Source organism: Bidens hawaiensis, unplaced genomic scaffold, assembly GCF_021521415.1.
Source record: "Bidens hawaiensis isolate Kalapana, Puna unplaced genomic scaffold, B.hawaiensis_p1.1 tig00008566_1, whole genome shotgun sequence".
Classification (NCBI taxonomy): domain Eukaryota; kingdom Viridiplantae; phylum Streptophyta; class Magnoliopsida; order Asterales; family Asteraceae; genus Bidens; species Bidens hawaiensis.
In genome coordinates this window covers 503,338-517,101 of record NW_027491617.1, presented here as the reverse complement: position 1 = coordinate 517,101, position 13,764 = coordinate 503,338, and the positions used below count along the sequence as shown (strand labels likewise).

General features: G+C 37.0%; 1 protein-coding gene across 2 annotated transcripts; it reads left to right on the top strand.

Annotated features, from left to right (window-relative positions):
- The first annotated feature begins 5,341 nt into the window (after window positions 1-5,341).
- Window positions 5,342-9,067, top strand: LOC143529514 (serine/threonine-protein kinase SAPK3-like). Of its 2 annotated transcripts, none has more exons than XM_077025293.1 (9): window positions 5,342-5,649; window positions 7,010-7,084; window positions 7,204-7,305; window positions 7,393-7,446; window positions 7,531-7,623; window positions 7,700-7,792; window positions 7,894-7,998; window positions 8,456-8,554; window positions 8,626-9,063. In XM_077025293.1, exons 1-9 carry the CDS (start codon window positions 5,527-5,529, stop codon window positions 8,917-8,919), a joined length of 1,038 nt encoding a protein of 345 aa, XP_076881408.1. In that variant the 5' UTR covers window positions 5,342-5,526; the 3' UTR covers window positions 8,920-9,063. The 2 variants fall into 2 exon arrangements, with proteins under 2 accessions (XP_076881408.1, XP_076881409.1); XM_077025294.1 differs by lacking the exon at window positions 5,342-5,649 and adding an exon at window positions 6,073-6,107 and having other exon boundaries at window positions 8,626-9,067.
- Window positions 9,068-13,764: the final 4,697 nt, after the last annotated feature.

Sequence of the window (13,764 nt, the reverse complement as noted above, 5' to 3'; positions counted from 1 at the left end):
GCTTAGAGATCACTTTCACACAAGGCCCCAAACCTATTATTAATATTATTTTTTTAACGACTAATAAATATCTATTTATTTATAAATATTTATTTAATTATAAGCAGACTAGTAAGAAGCTAGACATATCAAATACAACCGTCAATCACGATACAAAACAAAAATTCCACACCCAATGGTTATCCCATTAGTCACCACTCTCCCTCCCGCGGGCCACTTCTCCCAGCTGATTAGACAATTACACTCGAAACCTACACCAATCATACCAAGATACTTTAACTAGCCGTGCACGACTTTTTATCAAAAGGAAGCTAATAACTTTAGCTTTGTCCATCAAACTAGTTAGATGTATAGGGGTGTCCCGATGTACCAAAGCATTCCTCTAATCCTCTTCTTTCACAAACTGTAATTAAACATAGCACATGAAATATCTTAGCCTTTTTTAATCGAATGTAATGTAATTCCATACTATTTATAGCTTTCCATCTCTTCGTGAGGTTAAAACTAATGATTATTATTTTAAAAATAACAATAAAAACTATTGAGATGAGTAGCAAGGTAAGATATACAAGGTTTAAAAACAAGTTACTTTTGTTTAGTAACTTTCAATATACTAAGTTTTATATAAGAATTTATGTGCTCTATGATAGCGTTCGTAATGGGGCATTTACCACATGTGACACCTAAAAACGTTGCAACACTACTACGCCTTTTGCTCACATGGGGTGTTTTTGGCCTTTTCGCCTTCCCAACGTTTCCACTATGACGGTGTTTTTACCTTTTTCTTATCAATCACATTTTTACAAGTTTTACATCATCAATCACATCTTTTCATTTAAAATAATTAATTTGAATATTATTTTATTATTATAAGGTGTTTAAACACTACACATAACACTGTAAAATGCCATTATGTCTACGTGACAATGGTGTTGCGGGATGTTTTCTTGTTCCACTACGATGCCCTAATCCTACTTTTAAATATATATACATCAAAGAGAGAGACACTATTTAACACACTCTTATATAACTAAGCCAGAAAGGCTTTGCTATTAAGTTATCTTTTTTAAACTCTTTACTACAAGATTTAGATTGATTTTTACATTTCTTCATATATATATATTATTAACTACCTTTTTCTTTTCATTAAATAAGTTGGTTAGTTAATAATCTTATACGGCTAATAACCTAGTGATAGAGTGGTAAACGTGTTTTACGTGACCCATGTTTGATTTCAGCCTTTACCATTTAGTTTCAAATACACTAGGGTGACGATGAGCGAGTATTTGACTTTCACTAGTTGTATCATTAAACAAAACGGGTTTTATCTCACTGTAATGTCGTGCCTTCAAACAAGTATTCACGGGCGTTATCATTAAATGAGGTTTTCCCTGAATTGAAATACAAGAAGTAACCTATGTAGAAGATTCACTGTCTATTAAAAAAGTACGGTCAAAATAAATTCAAACGATAAAGGTAAAATACTTTTCATGCCATTTTTTTAATTTAATTATATAATTCATAAATTATAAAGCACATATTAATTTCATATAAACTCTTTTGTCATGAGGTGTTTATAAAAATAATAAATAAAGTAACAACGAGTGTTATAAAGTCATAGTGGGCCTTTAGCGACGAATTGAAATGACGGGCCAACAATGATGATGAGGATGTTGAATGACCACGTTATGCTAAACATTTGATATTATTATTATTATTATTATTATTTTTTCCAATTATTTAAAAATGGAAAATAATAGTCAATTTTGCATTTTTTTTTTGTAAAAACAATATAAACCAAGTAATACATACAAACTATAAAATAGTAACATTAAAGATATCATATCAAATGAAATATTATATTGAAGATTACATAATATCAACCGACTAAGAATAAAAATAATGTTTGTTTAGACGTTATTATGAGATACTATTTATTATATAAGGTAAAGTTAAAATACAAAGGACAACAAAAATGAGAAAGGTGATAAGAAATCCAGTTTATTGATCTTAGATTTGAATGACTGAGATTAATTTAATAAATAAAAATTGATGAAAAGGGCATGAAGGTAATAACCCACATTTGTTGACTTTCTCTATCCACATGCAAGGCACATGTCAATTACCCCTATCATTTTAAAATGTCCACAACTTTTTCATACGACATTATTTTTAAAAAAAAATTCACCATAACGTTTTTTTATTTTTAATATGAGTATCATATTGTTATGTAAATATAAAAAAAAATTAATGGGTTTTTAATTGTGTTTTGTTGTTGTTCATTGTGTCATTGTGTAATATGTTGTTTCCATTGTGTTTTACGTTTCAAGTCATTGTGTTATATATATTCACCCTTGTGTCTTACGTTTTAGGTCATTGTGTTATACGTATTCACCATTGTGTTTTACGTTTCAAGTTATTGTGTAACATGTATTAATTATTATGTTTTATGTATTAGATAATTTGTTGTTATTTTATCATTATTTTTACATATTATTATTGCACAACGGTGTTATTAGTATTTAAAAAAAATGATGAGTTGAAAGACACAATGATGAAAAAACATAATGACGAAAAAAGACACAATGATAAGCGAAAAGACACAATGGTGTGCGAAAAGACACAATGGTGTGCGGAAATACACAATGACGAAAAAAGACACAATGATAAGCGAAAAGACACAATGGTGTGCGAAAAGACACAATGAGGAAAAAAAGACACAATGGTATGCGAAAAGACACAATGACGAAAAAAGACACAATGATAAGCGAAAATACACAATGGTGTGCGAAAAGACACAATGAGGAAAAAAAGACACAATGGTATGCGAAAAGACACAATGACGAAAAAAGACACAATGATAAGCTAAAAGACACAATGGTGTGCGAAAAGACACAATGACGAAAAAAAGACACAATGGTGTGCGAAAAGACACAATGACAAAAAAAGACACAATGATAAGCGAAAAGACACAATGGTGTGCGAAAAGACACAATGACGAAAAAAGACACGCGAAAAGACACAATGACGAAAAAAGACACAATGATAAGCGAAAAGACACAATGGTGTGCGAAAAGACACAATGACGAAAAAAGACACAATGGTGTGCGAAAAGACACAATGACGAAAAAAGACACAATGATAAACGAAAAGACACAATGGTGTGCGAAATGACATAACGACAAAAAAGACACAATGATAAACAAAAAGACACAATGGTGTGCAAAAAGACACAATAACGTGATTTTTGTTTTAAATTTTATATAACAAAAATGTTACTCGTATTAAAGATAAAAAAACGCTTGTTATTATGATGAATTTTTTTTTAAATATCATACAAAAAAGTTATAAACGTTCTAAAATGATGGGGGTATTAGCATGTGCCTTGCATGTGGAGAGAGAAAATGTGTACAATTACTTCTATACCTTTTTTCTTTTGGTTCCCACTTGACACATGTCAATTATTTATGGCTTCTCACACTTCTCATTTTTGTTACCCTTTGTAGAATAACTTGACCATATATACATAATACGTTTTAATTGTTGTTACCAAAACTTGATCTTGTTTTTTGTGATCAAATGAATATAGTACTTTATTTTATAATTAAATTATGCATTTTTTCTCAACTTTTCTTATAAATTAACACAAACAATTGATTACTCGTTTCTAGCTGTTAAATCTATACATTAGGCCAAGTGTAATGGGGTGTTGGATTAGACGAAAAGGGGCGACTTGGGGCTAGAACAACCCCCCCCCCCCCGGCGATTTTTGGGTGATTTGGGGCGGGGGCGGATTCTTTTTATCGCCTAAACTCTTAAGAAAATAATAATATTTTATTATTTTGACCGTTTGACAACGGTACAAAATAAAAAAAAATAATTAAAACAATATATTATATATCTATATAAACATATACCTTCTTCTCCATTTCATATCCTTCTTCTTCATTTTACATCTATATAAACATAAACCTTCTTCAAAAAATATAACAAAATGAATCCTACAAACAACCCGAACCAACCGACACTCGTGGAACTCGCCGCTACCATGAAAGAAATCATCAAAAAACACAAAAAGTGTGTCGAGGAACTCAACGATGCCATGAGAGAAACCGACAAACAACACGAAAAGATTGCCCAAATGTTGGAATTGCGGGAAATGAGTGAAGAATACAAATCCCTCAAAGATGCCGGGTTACACGAAGAGGCCGCATTATTGCAACGACAACGAATGGAAAAAAATGCGCGAATATTATGGATATTAGTATTTTATTTAGTTATGTTTTTTAATATTTTTAGTTATGTAATTTTTTTTAATTTTAATGCATTATTAGTTATGTTTTTTAAGTTTTTTGTATTTCTTATTAATTTTAATGCATTTTTATCTAATTATTTAAATAAATTGGTTTTTATTTGTTTAGTTTAATTATAAAAAGAAAATAATAAAAAAAGTAACCCTGGGCCCAACTTGTAGCCTCTACACCATTACACCTCAAAAACAAATTTCCACTCCTTGCTGATTGGGCGCCACATGTCATAATTCACCCCTAATTGTAGCCCTTTCACTATATATAACCTTATAAATCATTTCGAAGAGAGAGAAGAAAAAGAAACAGACCTATGACCAATTCAAATCGATGGGTTGACCGACTTAGAATTTGTATTTGCATATATTATAAGTAGCTCTTTTGGCTACGAAAATTTGTAATATAAGATAATGATTCTCTGTGTTAAAACTAAATAGTAAATACACACCAATATCATTTAATCTCTTTTATTTTTTTAAAGTTTCTTTACTTTTTCTTTATAAGAAAATAATATATTTCTTCTATTTTTTTAAAAATATAACTAGCATAATAACCGACTTTATTAAACTTTGAATTAATATAACAACTCTATTTTATGTAATATTAAAATATCTTTAACCATTAATATAACGTTATCTGGTATTAAATGTAGTTTGATTTAATTAGTGAACCAACACGGTATTCGTATAATTATACGCGTTTATTATTAGAATGCTAAGAGTCTAAAAAGAGAATTGTTAATATCGGGACGTGACAACGACGTAAATCAGTTAAACTTTATAAAAAGAAAACCTGAAATTCATCCGGATTAAATTAATGGTAAAAATTAAATTACAAATGTCACAATCAACACTACTTCAACTTGAAATAGATTGTTATAAATAATATCCAAATGCTTAACTAAATCTTATAAAATTTCTTGAAGACAAAACCCTCATTAGATCCTTTGAACTAGAACTCATTTTCAACTTCTAAGCTAAGTATTTTAAATATTTCTCCACCAATAGCTAACCCTTTTCCTATCTATAAACAACCCACTCACTGTATGTATCTTGATTTAGCAATCACCTTATATTTTCTCTGAAAAGTGAAAACTTTATTCATTTTTTCATCTGGGGTTTGATTAATTTGACTTAATTTTTGCGGGTTTTGAAGATAAAGATTTATAAAAAAAATAAAATTTTTTTTGGGGGTTTCTTGAAATCTTGATTGTGTTACAATGGAGGAGAAATATGAGCCATTGAAGGAGCTTGGTGCTGGGAATTTTGGAGTTGCAAGATTGGTTAGAGATAAGAAGACTAAAGAATTGTTTGCTGTCAAATACATTGAAAGAGGAAAAAAGGTATAAACTTTATTATTTTCTTTAGCTAATTTGATGGTTTTTTTTTTTGGTGTTTTTGTTGGAATTGTTTGGTGGGTTTTGTTTGAATTTGTGATTCAAAGTTATGAATTAAGAATTGTTTGCTTGTCATATACATTGAAAGAGTAAAAAAGGTTAAAACTTTATTGTTTTCTTGAGATAATTTGATCTAAAGATTGAATTTTTATGGGTTTTTGTTGGATTTGGTTGGTGGATTTTGTTTAAATTTGTGTTTCAAAGTTATGAATTAAGAACTGCCTGCTATCAAATACATTGAAAAAAAAGGTATAAACTTTATTATTATTTTTAGCTAATTTGATGTAAAGATTGAATTTTTTCTGGGTTTTTGGTGTTTGGTTTTGTTTTAGTTTGTGTTTCAAAGTTATGAATTTTAAGGTTAAGAATTGTTTGCTGTCAAATACATTGAAAGAGGAAAAAAGGTTAAAACTTTATTACTTTTTTTAGCTAATTTGATTGAAAGATTGATTATTTTCTGGTTTTAATTGGATTTGGTTGGTGGGTTTTGTTTAAATTTGTGTTTCAAAGTTATGAATTAAAAGCTGTTTGCTGTGAAATGCATTGAAAGAGGAATAAAGGTATAAACATTATTATTTTCTTGAGCTAATTTGATGTAAGATTGATTTTTTATGTGTTTTTGGTGTTTTTGTTGGATTTGGTTGGTGGGTTTTGTTTGAATTTGTGTTTCAAAGTTATGAATTAAGAATTTTTTGCTGCCAAATACATTGAAATTTGAAAGAGTAAAAAAGGTATAAACTTTATTACTTTATTGAGCTAATTTGATGTAAAGATTGAATTTTTTTTCTGGTTTTTATTGGATTTGGTCGGTGAGTTTTGTTTGAATTTGTGTTTCAAGATTATGATTATGTTGCAGGTCAAACAATTAACAAACCAACTTTTTGATTAATAAGATGACCAAGAACAATTTTTTTTTCTTGATTTTGATTTGTTGGTTTTACAAGATTTGCATTGTTGAGTTGACCCTTTTTGTTATTTGGTTTTTATAAGCTCTGATTCTGGTATTACTTGTTAGAAGTTTCTATGAAGTTTGATAAAAATAGAAACTTTTAGGGTTTGACTATCATTAAGTCAACCAAAGTTCAATATGAGCTTTCTTCTTTGAACTAACTTAATGCTTATATTTGAATAATTTAACGCATATAGCCATGTTATACACAAATCTAGGTCGCGTATCTACTTTTACTCGCCCTAACTCTATTATTTTCATTTCGTAAGCGAATAAGAATACATATGTAACATATCCGAGCCGATATCAATGCATACTTGAATCTTGCATTTGCCTGCTAATTTTTTTTTCTTTTAGATTGATGAAAATGTTCAAAGGGAAATCATTAATCACAGATCTTTAAGGCACCCTAACATCGTCCGGTTCAAGGAGGTAAGTTTGAGCTTTTAACATTTTATATAAAAAGACTTCTTGTTGTATTTCAGGATAAAACTTATATAATTTTGAGACATGATATCAGTTATTTGACATTAAAAGTTCCGATTTTGCAGGTGTTCTTAACTCGGACGCAATTGGCTATAGTCATGGAATATGCAGCTGGTGGCGAACTCTTTAGTAAAATCACTAGTGCTGGCAGATTCAGTGAAGATGAAGTGCGAAAAATATTTTTAACTCATTATCTTCGGTTTATTTTTTGTTTATATAAGTTAACTAAAGGAAACCTTGCTTTTTTACTACAGGCTCGGTTTTTCTTCCAACAACTTTTATCTGGAGTCAGCTACTGCCATTCCATGGTAAAAAATATATAAATAAATAAATAAAATCTTTATGACAATATGAATTATAAAATCTTTACATTATTGTTTTCTTGATTTCAGGAAATTTGTCATAGAGATCTGAAACTAGAGAACACTCTTCTAGACGAGAGTCCAACCCCACGTCTCAAGATTTGTGATTTTGGTTATTCAAAGGTTTATAATACTAAAAATGTCGTCTTTTCAAGAAAAGTTTGAATCTTTTTATTTTTCATTGATGTTTTTTGTGCAGTCTGGTTTATTGCACTCACAACCAAAATCTACTGTCGGTACACCTGCTTACATTGCCCCCGAGGTCCTATCCCGAAAGGAATATGACGGAAAGGTATTTTTGTTTAAGTAGTTACATATGAATATTTGATTATAGACTTATAGTTTAATAAAACATTTTTTTGTTAATAAAATATTAAATCTTGTTTGTGTTAGATTGCAGATGTTTGGTCATGTGGGGTGACTCTGTATGTTATGTTGGTTGGAGCCTACCCTTTTGAAGACCCCGAAGATCCTCGGAACTTCCGTAAAACCATCGGGGTGAGATCTCTTTGACTTTCGGGTCAACTTTAGTACTTTATTGTTCATTAAACTATCCTGAAAAATTCACGTGTTTTAACTTTTAACTAGAAATTAAAGTTTGAATATTCTTACGTTTGACCTGCAAATTCGAACAAGAAATAATGATCTTTAAGGCTATGTGTAGTGGAGGGGCTACAAAATGGGGCGTTTTGTGCCATGTGGCGCCCAGTCAGCAAAGGGTGGGTTTTTGTTATAGGGGTGTAATGGTCTTGTAGCCCTATATATACACATATATATGTATATCTCACAAACACAATATAATAATGATAACAAAACAACACAAGCCGGCAACAAATATTCCCCACCCCCCTATCGCCCCACAAATCGCCGGGGGGGGGGGGGGTGTTTGCGCCCCAAGTCGCCCAAAAACATCGCCCACTACGTTCGGTCTAATATGATAACTTGTTGTTCACAGAGAATCGTGAGCGTTCAATACTCGATACCAGACTATGTGCGTGTTTCTGCTGATTGCCGACACCTTCTCTCACATATCTTTGTTGCAAACCCCTCCAAGGTGATTATTATTAAAGCTATTTATCTGGTTTTAATAATCCAAATAATAATGTTTTTGAATTGTTGTTAAAGAGGATCACCATAGCGGAAATCAAGAAACATCCGTGGTTTTTGAAGAACATGCCGAAAGATTTGATTGAAGGCGAGAAAACAAACTACGAGAATGCAAACCGTGACCAAACGCTGCAAAGCGTTGATGAAATAAACCGAATCATACAAGAGGCAAAGGTGCCCGGTGAGGGCGGGTCCACCACCGCCACTGACGGGCAGCTGACGGGTAATGGTGAGTCACTAGATCCTGATGACGAGGAGTTCGATTTGGAGAATGAAATTGACGAGAGCGGGGACTATGCGGGTCAAATCTAATGATCTTGTCGTTGACCAAAATGTTTTTTAAAGTGTACCAAGTTTGTGTAGTTTTGTAGTTGTGTAAGTGTTGGACATTATATGATCATCATAATGTTGTAATATGGGCAAATAAGTTGACTTTAAAGTATTGGTTTATGAGGTTTTGTGTTTTGAAAATAATAATGTGATTATTACATTAAGTCATAGGTAGATGCAATATATTAATATAAGACATTTTACATATATAATGTTTTGAGTGTTCAAATTTTGTCACTTGATTGTAAATGATCACAACTTCTAAGACCATCAGCAGCGCAAGCACACGTAGCTGATGTCTAGCAAGCGTCGTTTACATCTTCATATTTGGCATCCTAGTCCTTGACTATTAGTTAACACCAAAGCTCCATTTTAATCGTAGATCCTAAAATTGAACTTTCAATCAATTATAAAATCATCATTGTTCGTTTTCTCTTCGAATCTTCAATTGCCCTCCATGCGGGTCGCCAATCGCCATCAAGTTCAGTAATGACGTGTGGTTTTAAGACAAGACAAAGATTAACCGATACGTCATGATTAGACAGGTGAATAGATCATGATAAGATAAGGTGGATGATTAGCTATGGATGTGAAATGTTTTGCTTAAACACGGTTTTTGGATACCTTGTATGATTTGTTATGCCTTCTTGAATTATTTAAACAAACATTAATATTTTAAATCTAAAAAAAATATGTTTGAAACAATCAATCTTAAACTATTGAGTAAATTACTATTTTAGCCCACATTGTTTAATCCACTTAACCCTTTTAACCCAAAAACAGTATTTTGACAATTTAACTTCTGAACATTCGAATTTCGTAGCCATTTCAGCCTCTTTAATACTAACCGTGTGAAGAAACACTAACCAGGCCCCGGGCAGATTACTGGTAACCTGGGGGTTGGAGAGATGTTTCCCACGAGGGGTTAGACCCTTGAAAGATGGTTCTTCTGATAACCTGCAAAACAGACACCGTGAGCTCGTCACTGAGAAGGGGGGGGTTCCTCCTTGTGACCACCCTCCGGCGTGAGAATCAGACTAGATTGCTCTTTAAATATAAAAGTATATTAAGAGATTGCTAGAGCAGATATCAGGTATAATATGATGATAATGTGTTAAGATATCATAAGATAAGATGATCATACCATTTGTGGTATTTATAGCCGAAGGTAGGTTTCCAAGGGGTTTAGCCGGCCCAACACGCTACCAACTGTAACCTATGCACGTGCCCTGCCTGTGAGTGGTGGATAGGTAGCGGCTGACACAGAGCAGGCGTGTCGTGCACTCTTCCTTTTCTGCCAACTACAGGCTAGGCACGTGGTATGACAGGAGTTGGTGGGTAGGTGGCGGCTATTGGTCACAGTGCTGTGGCGTGCTGTCTGCCATGCTGCTGTCAGTGAGCTGTCGCATCTCTGATCAGATCTTTTGCCCATACCTCGTCAGGTACAGTAAAAGATCCTTCAGTATACGGACTGGCTTATTTGGGCGGGAGTATTCCCCCTCCCGCCTCTGTGCGGGATTGCTCCCGGCTTGGCTCATTCCTTCAGGTGACACTGAACGACTGAGAGCTAAGTGCCTTGTGCGTGTAGCCATGCTGCGCGGGTGGCCTTCCCTAATGGCTTGTATCCGAGGCTGCGGGGACAGGCGGAGTCCTTCACCATTGGGAGGCATTTCCTGCGGGACCAGCTTGCGTACTGCGCGTAAGGACGTCACGTCTCTGAGCATGGTTGGTCCTGCGGATCCAGTTGGTCTCTGCGCAGACGTCCCTGTTTAAGGTGAGTCTTGCGGGTCCAACTGGGCTCTGCTGGGACCTACCTCTTCAAGTCCCCCCAGTCCAATGTTCTTCTCATGAGTGTTTAATAAAGTGAGGTGAACTTTTGGACTTGAGCAAAGGGTTTTGAAAAGGGTTTTGTAAGGTTTTCCATGGGGATTCTTTCCGCGGAAGTCCTTGTCACTTGCAGAAATGCCCGAGTTTCCTGCTTGGTCTTTGGGTATGATGCGGGTAGGTCTGTAACCTCCTCGCAAGTCAGGAGCATTGAGTCCCAGTTGTATGTATTTTCCATGAGGTTTTGGTAGTTTTGAACATAGTGATCAATTATGTTAAGACCACCAATTCCATCCTGGAGCTTCAAACAACGTAGTTCTCGATGTTCCCGCTATGCGGGGATGTTATTTCCGTTTCCGCAAGCATTGCCCAGAAGATCCTTCTTGGTTTCAATTCCCAGCGGAGCGCTAGGTATGTGAAGGGTTTTGCCTTAACACTGTACCTGCGCTCGTCTTACGGTTACTTTACTTTCAAGGTATTCCTGGCGTCAATTCCCTGCGGGTGCTAGGTATGTGAAGGGTTTTGCCTTTACACTGTACCCGCAGCCGGCTTACGGTTGCTTGTTTGCCAAGGTTTATTTTGGCTTCAATTCCCTGCGGGTGCTAGGTATGTGAAGGGTTTGCCTTAACACTGTACCCGCAGCCGGCTTACGGTTACTTGTTTGCCAAGGTTTATTTGGCTTCAATTCCCTGCGGGTGCTAGGTATGTGAAGGGTTTGCCTTAACACTGTACCCGCAGCCGGCTTACGGTTACTTGTTTGCCAAGGTTTATTTGGCTTCAATTCCCTGCGGGTGCTAGGTATGTGAAGGGTTTTGCCTTTACAGTGTACCCGCATCCGTCTTACGGTTACTTGCTTGCCAAGGGGTAAGGGGTATTTTCCCGCTTACTTTTTAATACTTTCGAATTTTGAATTTTGAAATTCGAAGAGTTGGTGAAAAGATAAACCTCTGAAACGTCGTGCGACGGTTTCTTCTGACTGTGTCAGGACATGCAGGAAGTTATGGTGACGTGACAGAACATGGTCATTCCAGTCGCTTTTTCAGGCGCGTAGGAGCGATTTTTCGGGCGCGTGGCCGCGAAATTACTGGCACACGTCCTTTCAACAGCTGTTGCCAGCTTGCTTTTTGCCACGTGTCATAGTTTCATTGCACATTTGATTTCTCTCTCCTCCGCATTAAATTCACCGCATTAATTGCGATTACTATATAAAGGGGGAGAGGGTTATTTGCAATTCACACTTTCCACTTTCATCTCTTCTTCTCAAGTAATTTCCGGCGAATTTTCTTGTTCAGTAAAGCATTACCCTGAAATCTCTTTTCGTCTTTCTTCGACCATGTCTTCTCATGATGCTGATGACCAGAAGACTGCTGGCGAATGCCAGTGCTCTCTTCCTGTCGATCTGTACCAGTATATCGTCAGGAAGTTCATGCTCGAGTCTCTCGAGCCTGAGTTTCCTGAACCCCACCATACTGTGTACGATGCCCCTAGTGGCAAGATCGGGGTTTATGCTGCATTCTTTGTCTACGGGAACCTTAGGTTTCCGTTGACAAAGTTTGTGTACCGTGTCCTAGAGAGGCACGGTGTGCACCTGACAGAGGTGCACCCCATGGCCATTGCCAAGGTCCGGCACTTTGAGTGGGTGTGCCGGATACTGGGCCTTGAGCCCCTCGTTGACCGCCTGATGACCTTCTATACATGGAGGTGCATCCAAGGGTGGTACACTCTTACAACCCGTATCAAGGGTTTAAAGATTTGTACCACCGAGCGGAGTCTTCGCTCATGGAGAAGAGAGTTCTTCTTCATATCCGCTCGCGCCATCCCCATCGCCATGAAGTTCAAGAATGGCCAGGCGCTTCCGAACCTTCCCGCCCTCAACTACGAGGAGGCGGAATGGTTCTCGAAGATTTCCCGGGTCCAGTCCCCGGTTTTCCGTTTTCCGGAGTCGGCGATGGTGATGTTGGGGATGAGCCGGGTGTGGAAGGCGGCGAATGCGGATAAGGTTCCGATCGTCCTTGAATATGGTTCGAACTCTGTCCCTTATGGTACGTCTTGTTTCATTTTGCTGACTTCGATTTTTACTAACTTTCTTGTTGATTTCAGAGGGGAACGATCTTCAGTCGCTCCTGAACCCGCGGGAGGAAGATGGTCCCGCTCGGATGGGTACTCGTGCTCTGGACGAGAACGAGTTGCCCATCTTAGAGCAGACCGCGGGTCGGTTCGTGGAGGTTTACCCGCCAGGCCAAGAGATCCTGAGCCACCGACGGCCAGGTAAGCCTATCTTCTACCCTGAACCTCTCAATGCTGTGCCTGCTGCTGGAGTTCATGACATTTCTTCTTCTGAGGAATCCGCAGAAGGTCCTCCACTGGTGCGGAAGAAAAAGGCTGCCGTCGGGAAGGGCAAGGAGAAGGTGGCCTCTACGGCCGACCCGGTAGTCCTATCTGTCTCGGAGTCAGATAATGCAGAGGTGGCGGGGAAGCTCGGTGGTGAGGAGACCACCGCTCCGGAGGCTGCAGGTGTTACCTCCGGGGAGGCAGCGACGACGACGGTTACCGGTGTCAAGAGGCCGGCTCCATCGGGTTCGCCCCCGCTCGTCCGTGCGTTCAAGCTCAAGAAACCCCGTGAGTACCCCCATAATTCTTGTCTAGATTTATTTCAAATAAAATTTTCTAACACTTTTGCTTGTGCAGGTGTGGATGTTGACGCATTCCAGGGTGGAGTTGGAGCAAGTATTCCCCCGCCAATGACGGTAGGCTCGGTCAGCCTTCCCGAGGCGTCGACCCAGGCGTCTACGCCTGCTTCCGCTGGTTCCAGCCTTCCTGAGGCTGTTCCAGCTGAGAAGGTGTCTCCGCCGGCCGTGAGTGCAATTTTTACAGCATCTTTCACGGAGCCGGCGGTTACTGTTGCTGAGGAGGTGGCGCCAAACATGGCTACCACAGCGGCTGCCACTATACCTGCGCCACCGGCACCGACGGCCGGACCATCAGGTATGCGCCAGGCTTCCC

Bases quoted from the DNA above. Each gene is read 5' to 3' on its own strand.
- LOC143529514 (XM_077025293.1), top strand. From the start codon at position 5,527: ATGGAGGAGAAATATGAGCCATTGAAGGAGCTTGGTGCTGGGAATTTT. The intron at 7,085-7,203 runs GTAAGTTTGAGC...CCGATTTTGCAG, and splicing joins ACATCGTCCGGTTCAAGGAG to GTGTTCTTAACTCGGACGCA. The intron at 7,999-8,455 runs GTGAGATCTCTT...TGTTGTTCACAG, and splicing joins ACTTCCGTAAAACCATCGGG to AGAATCGTGAGCGTTCAATA.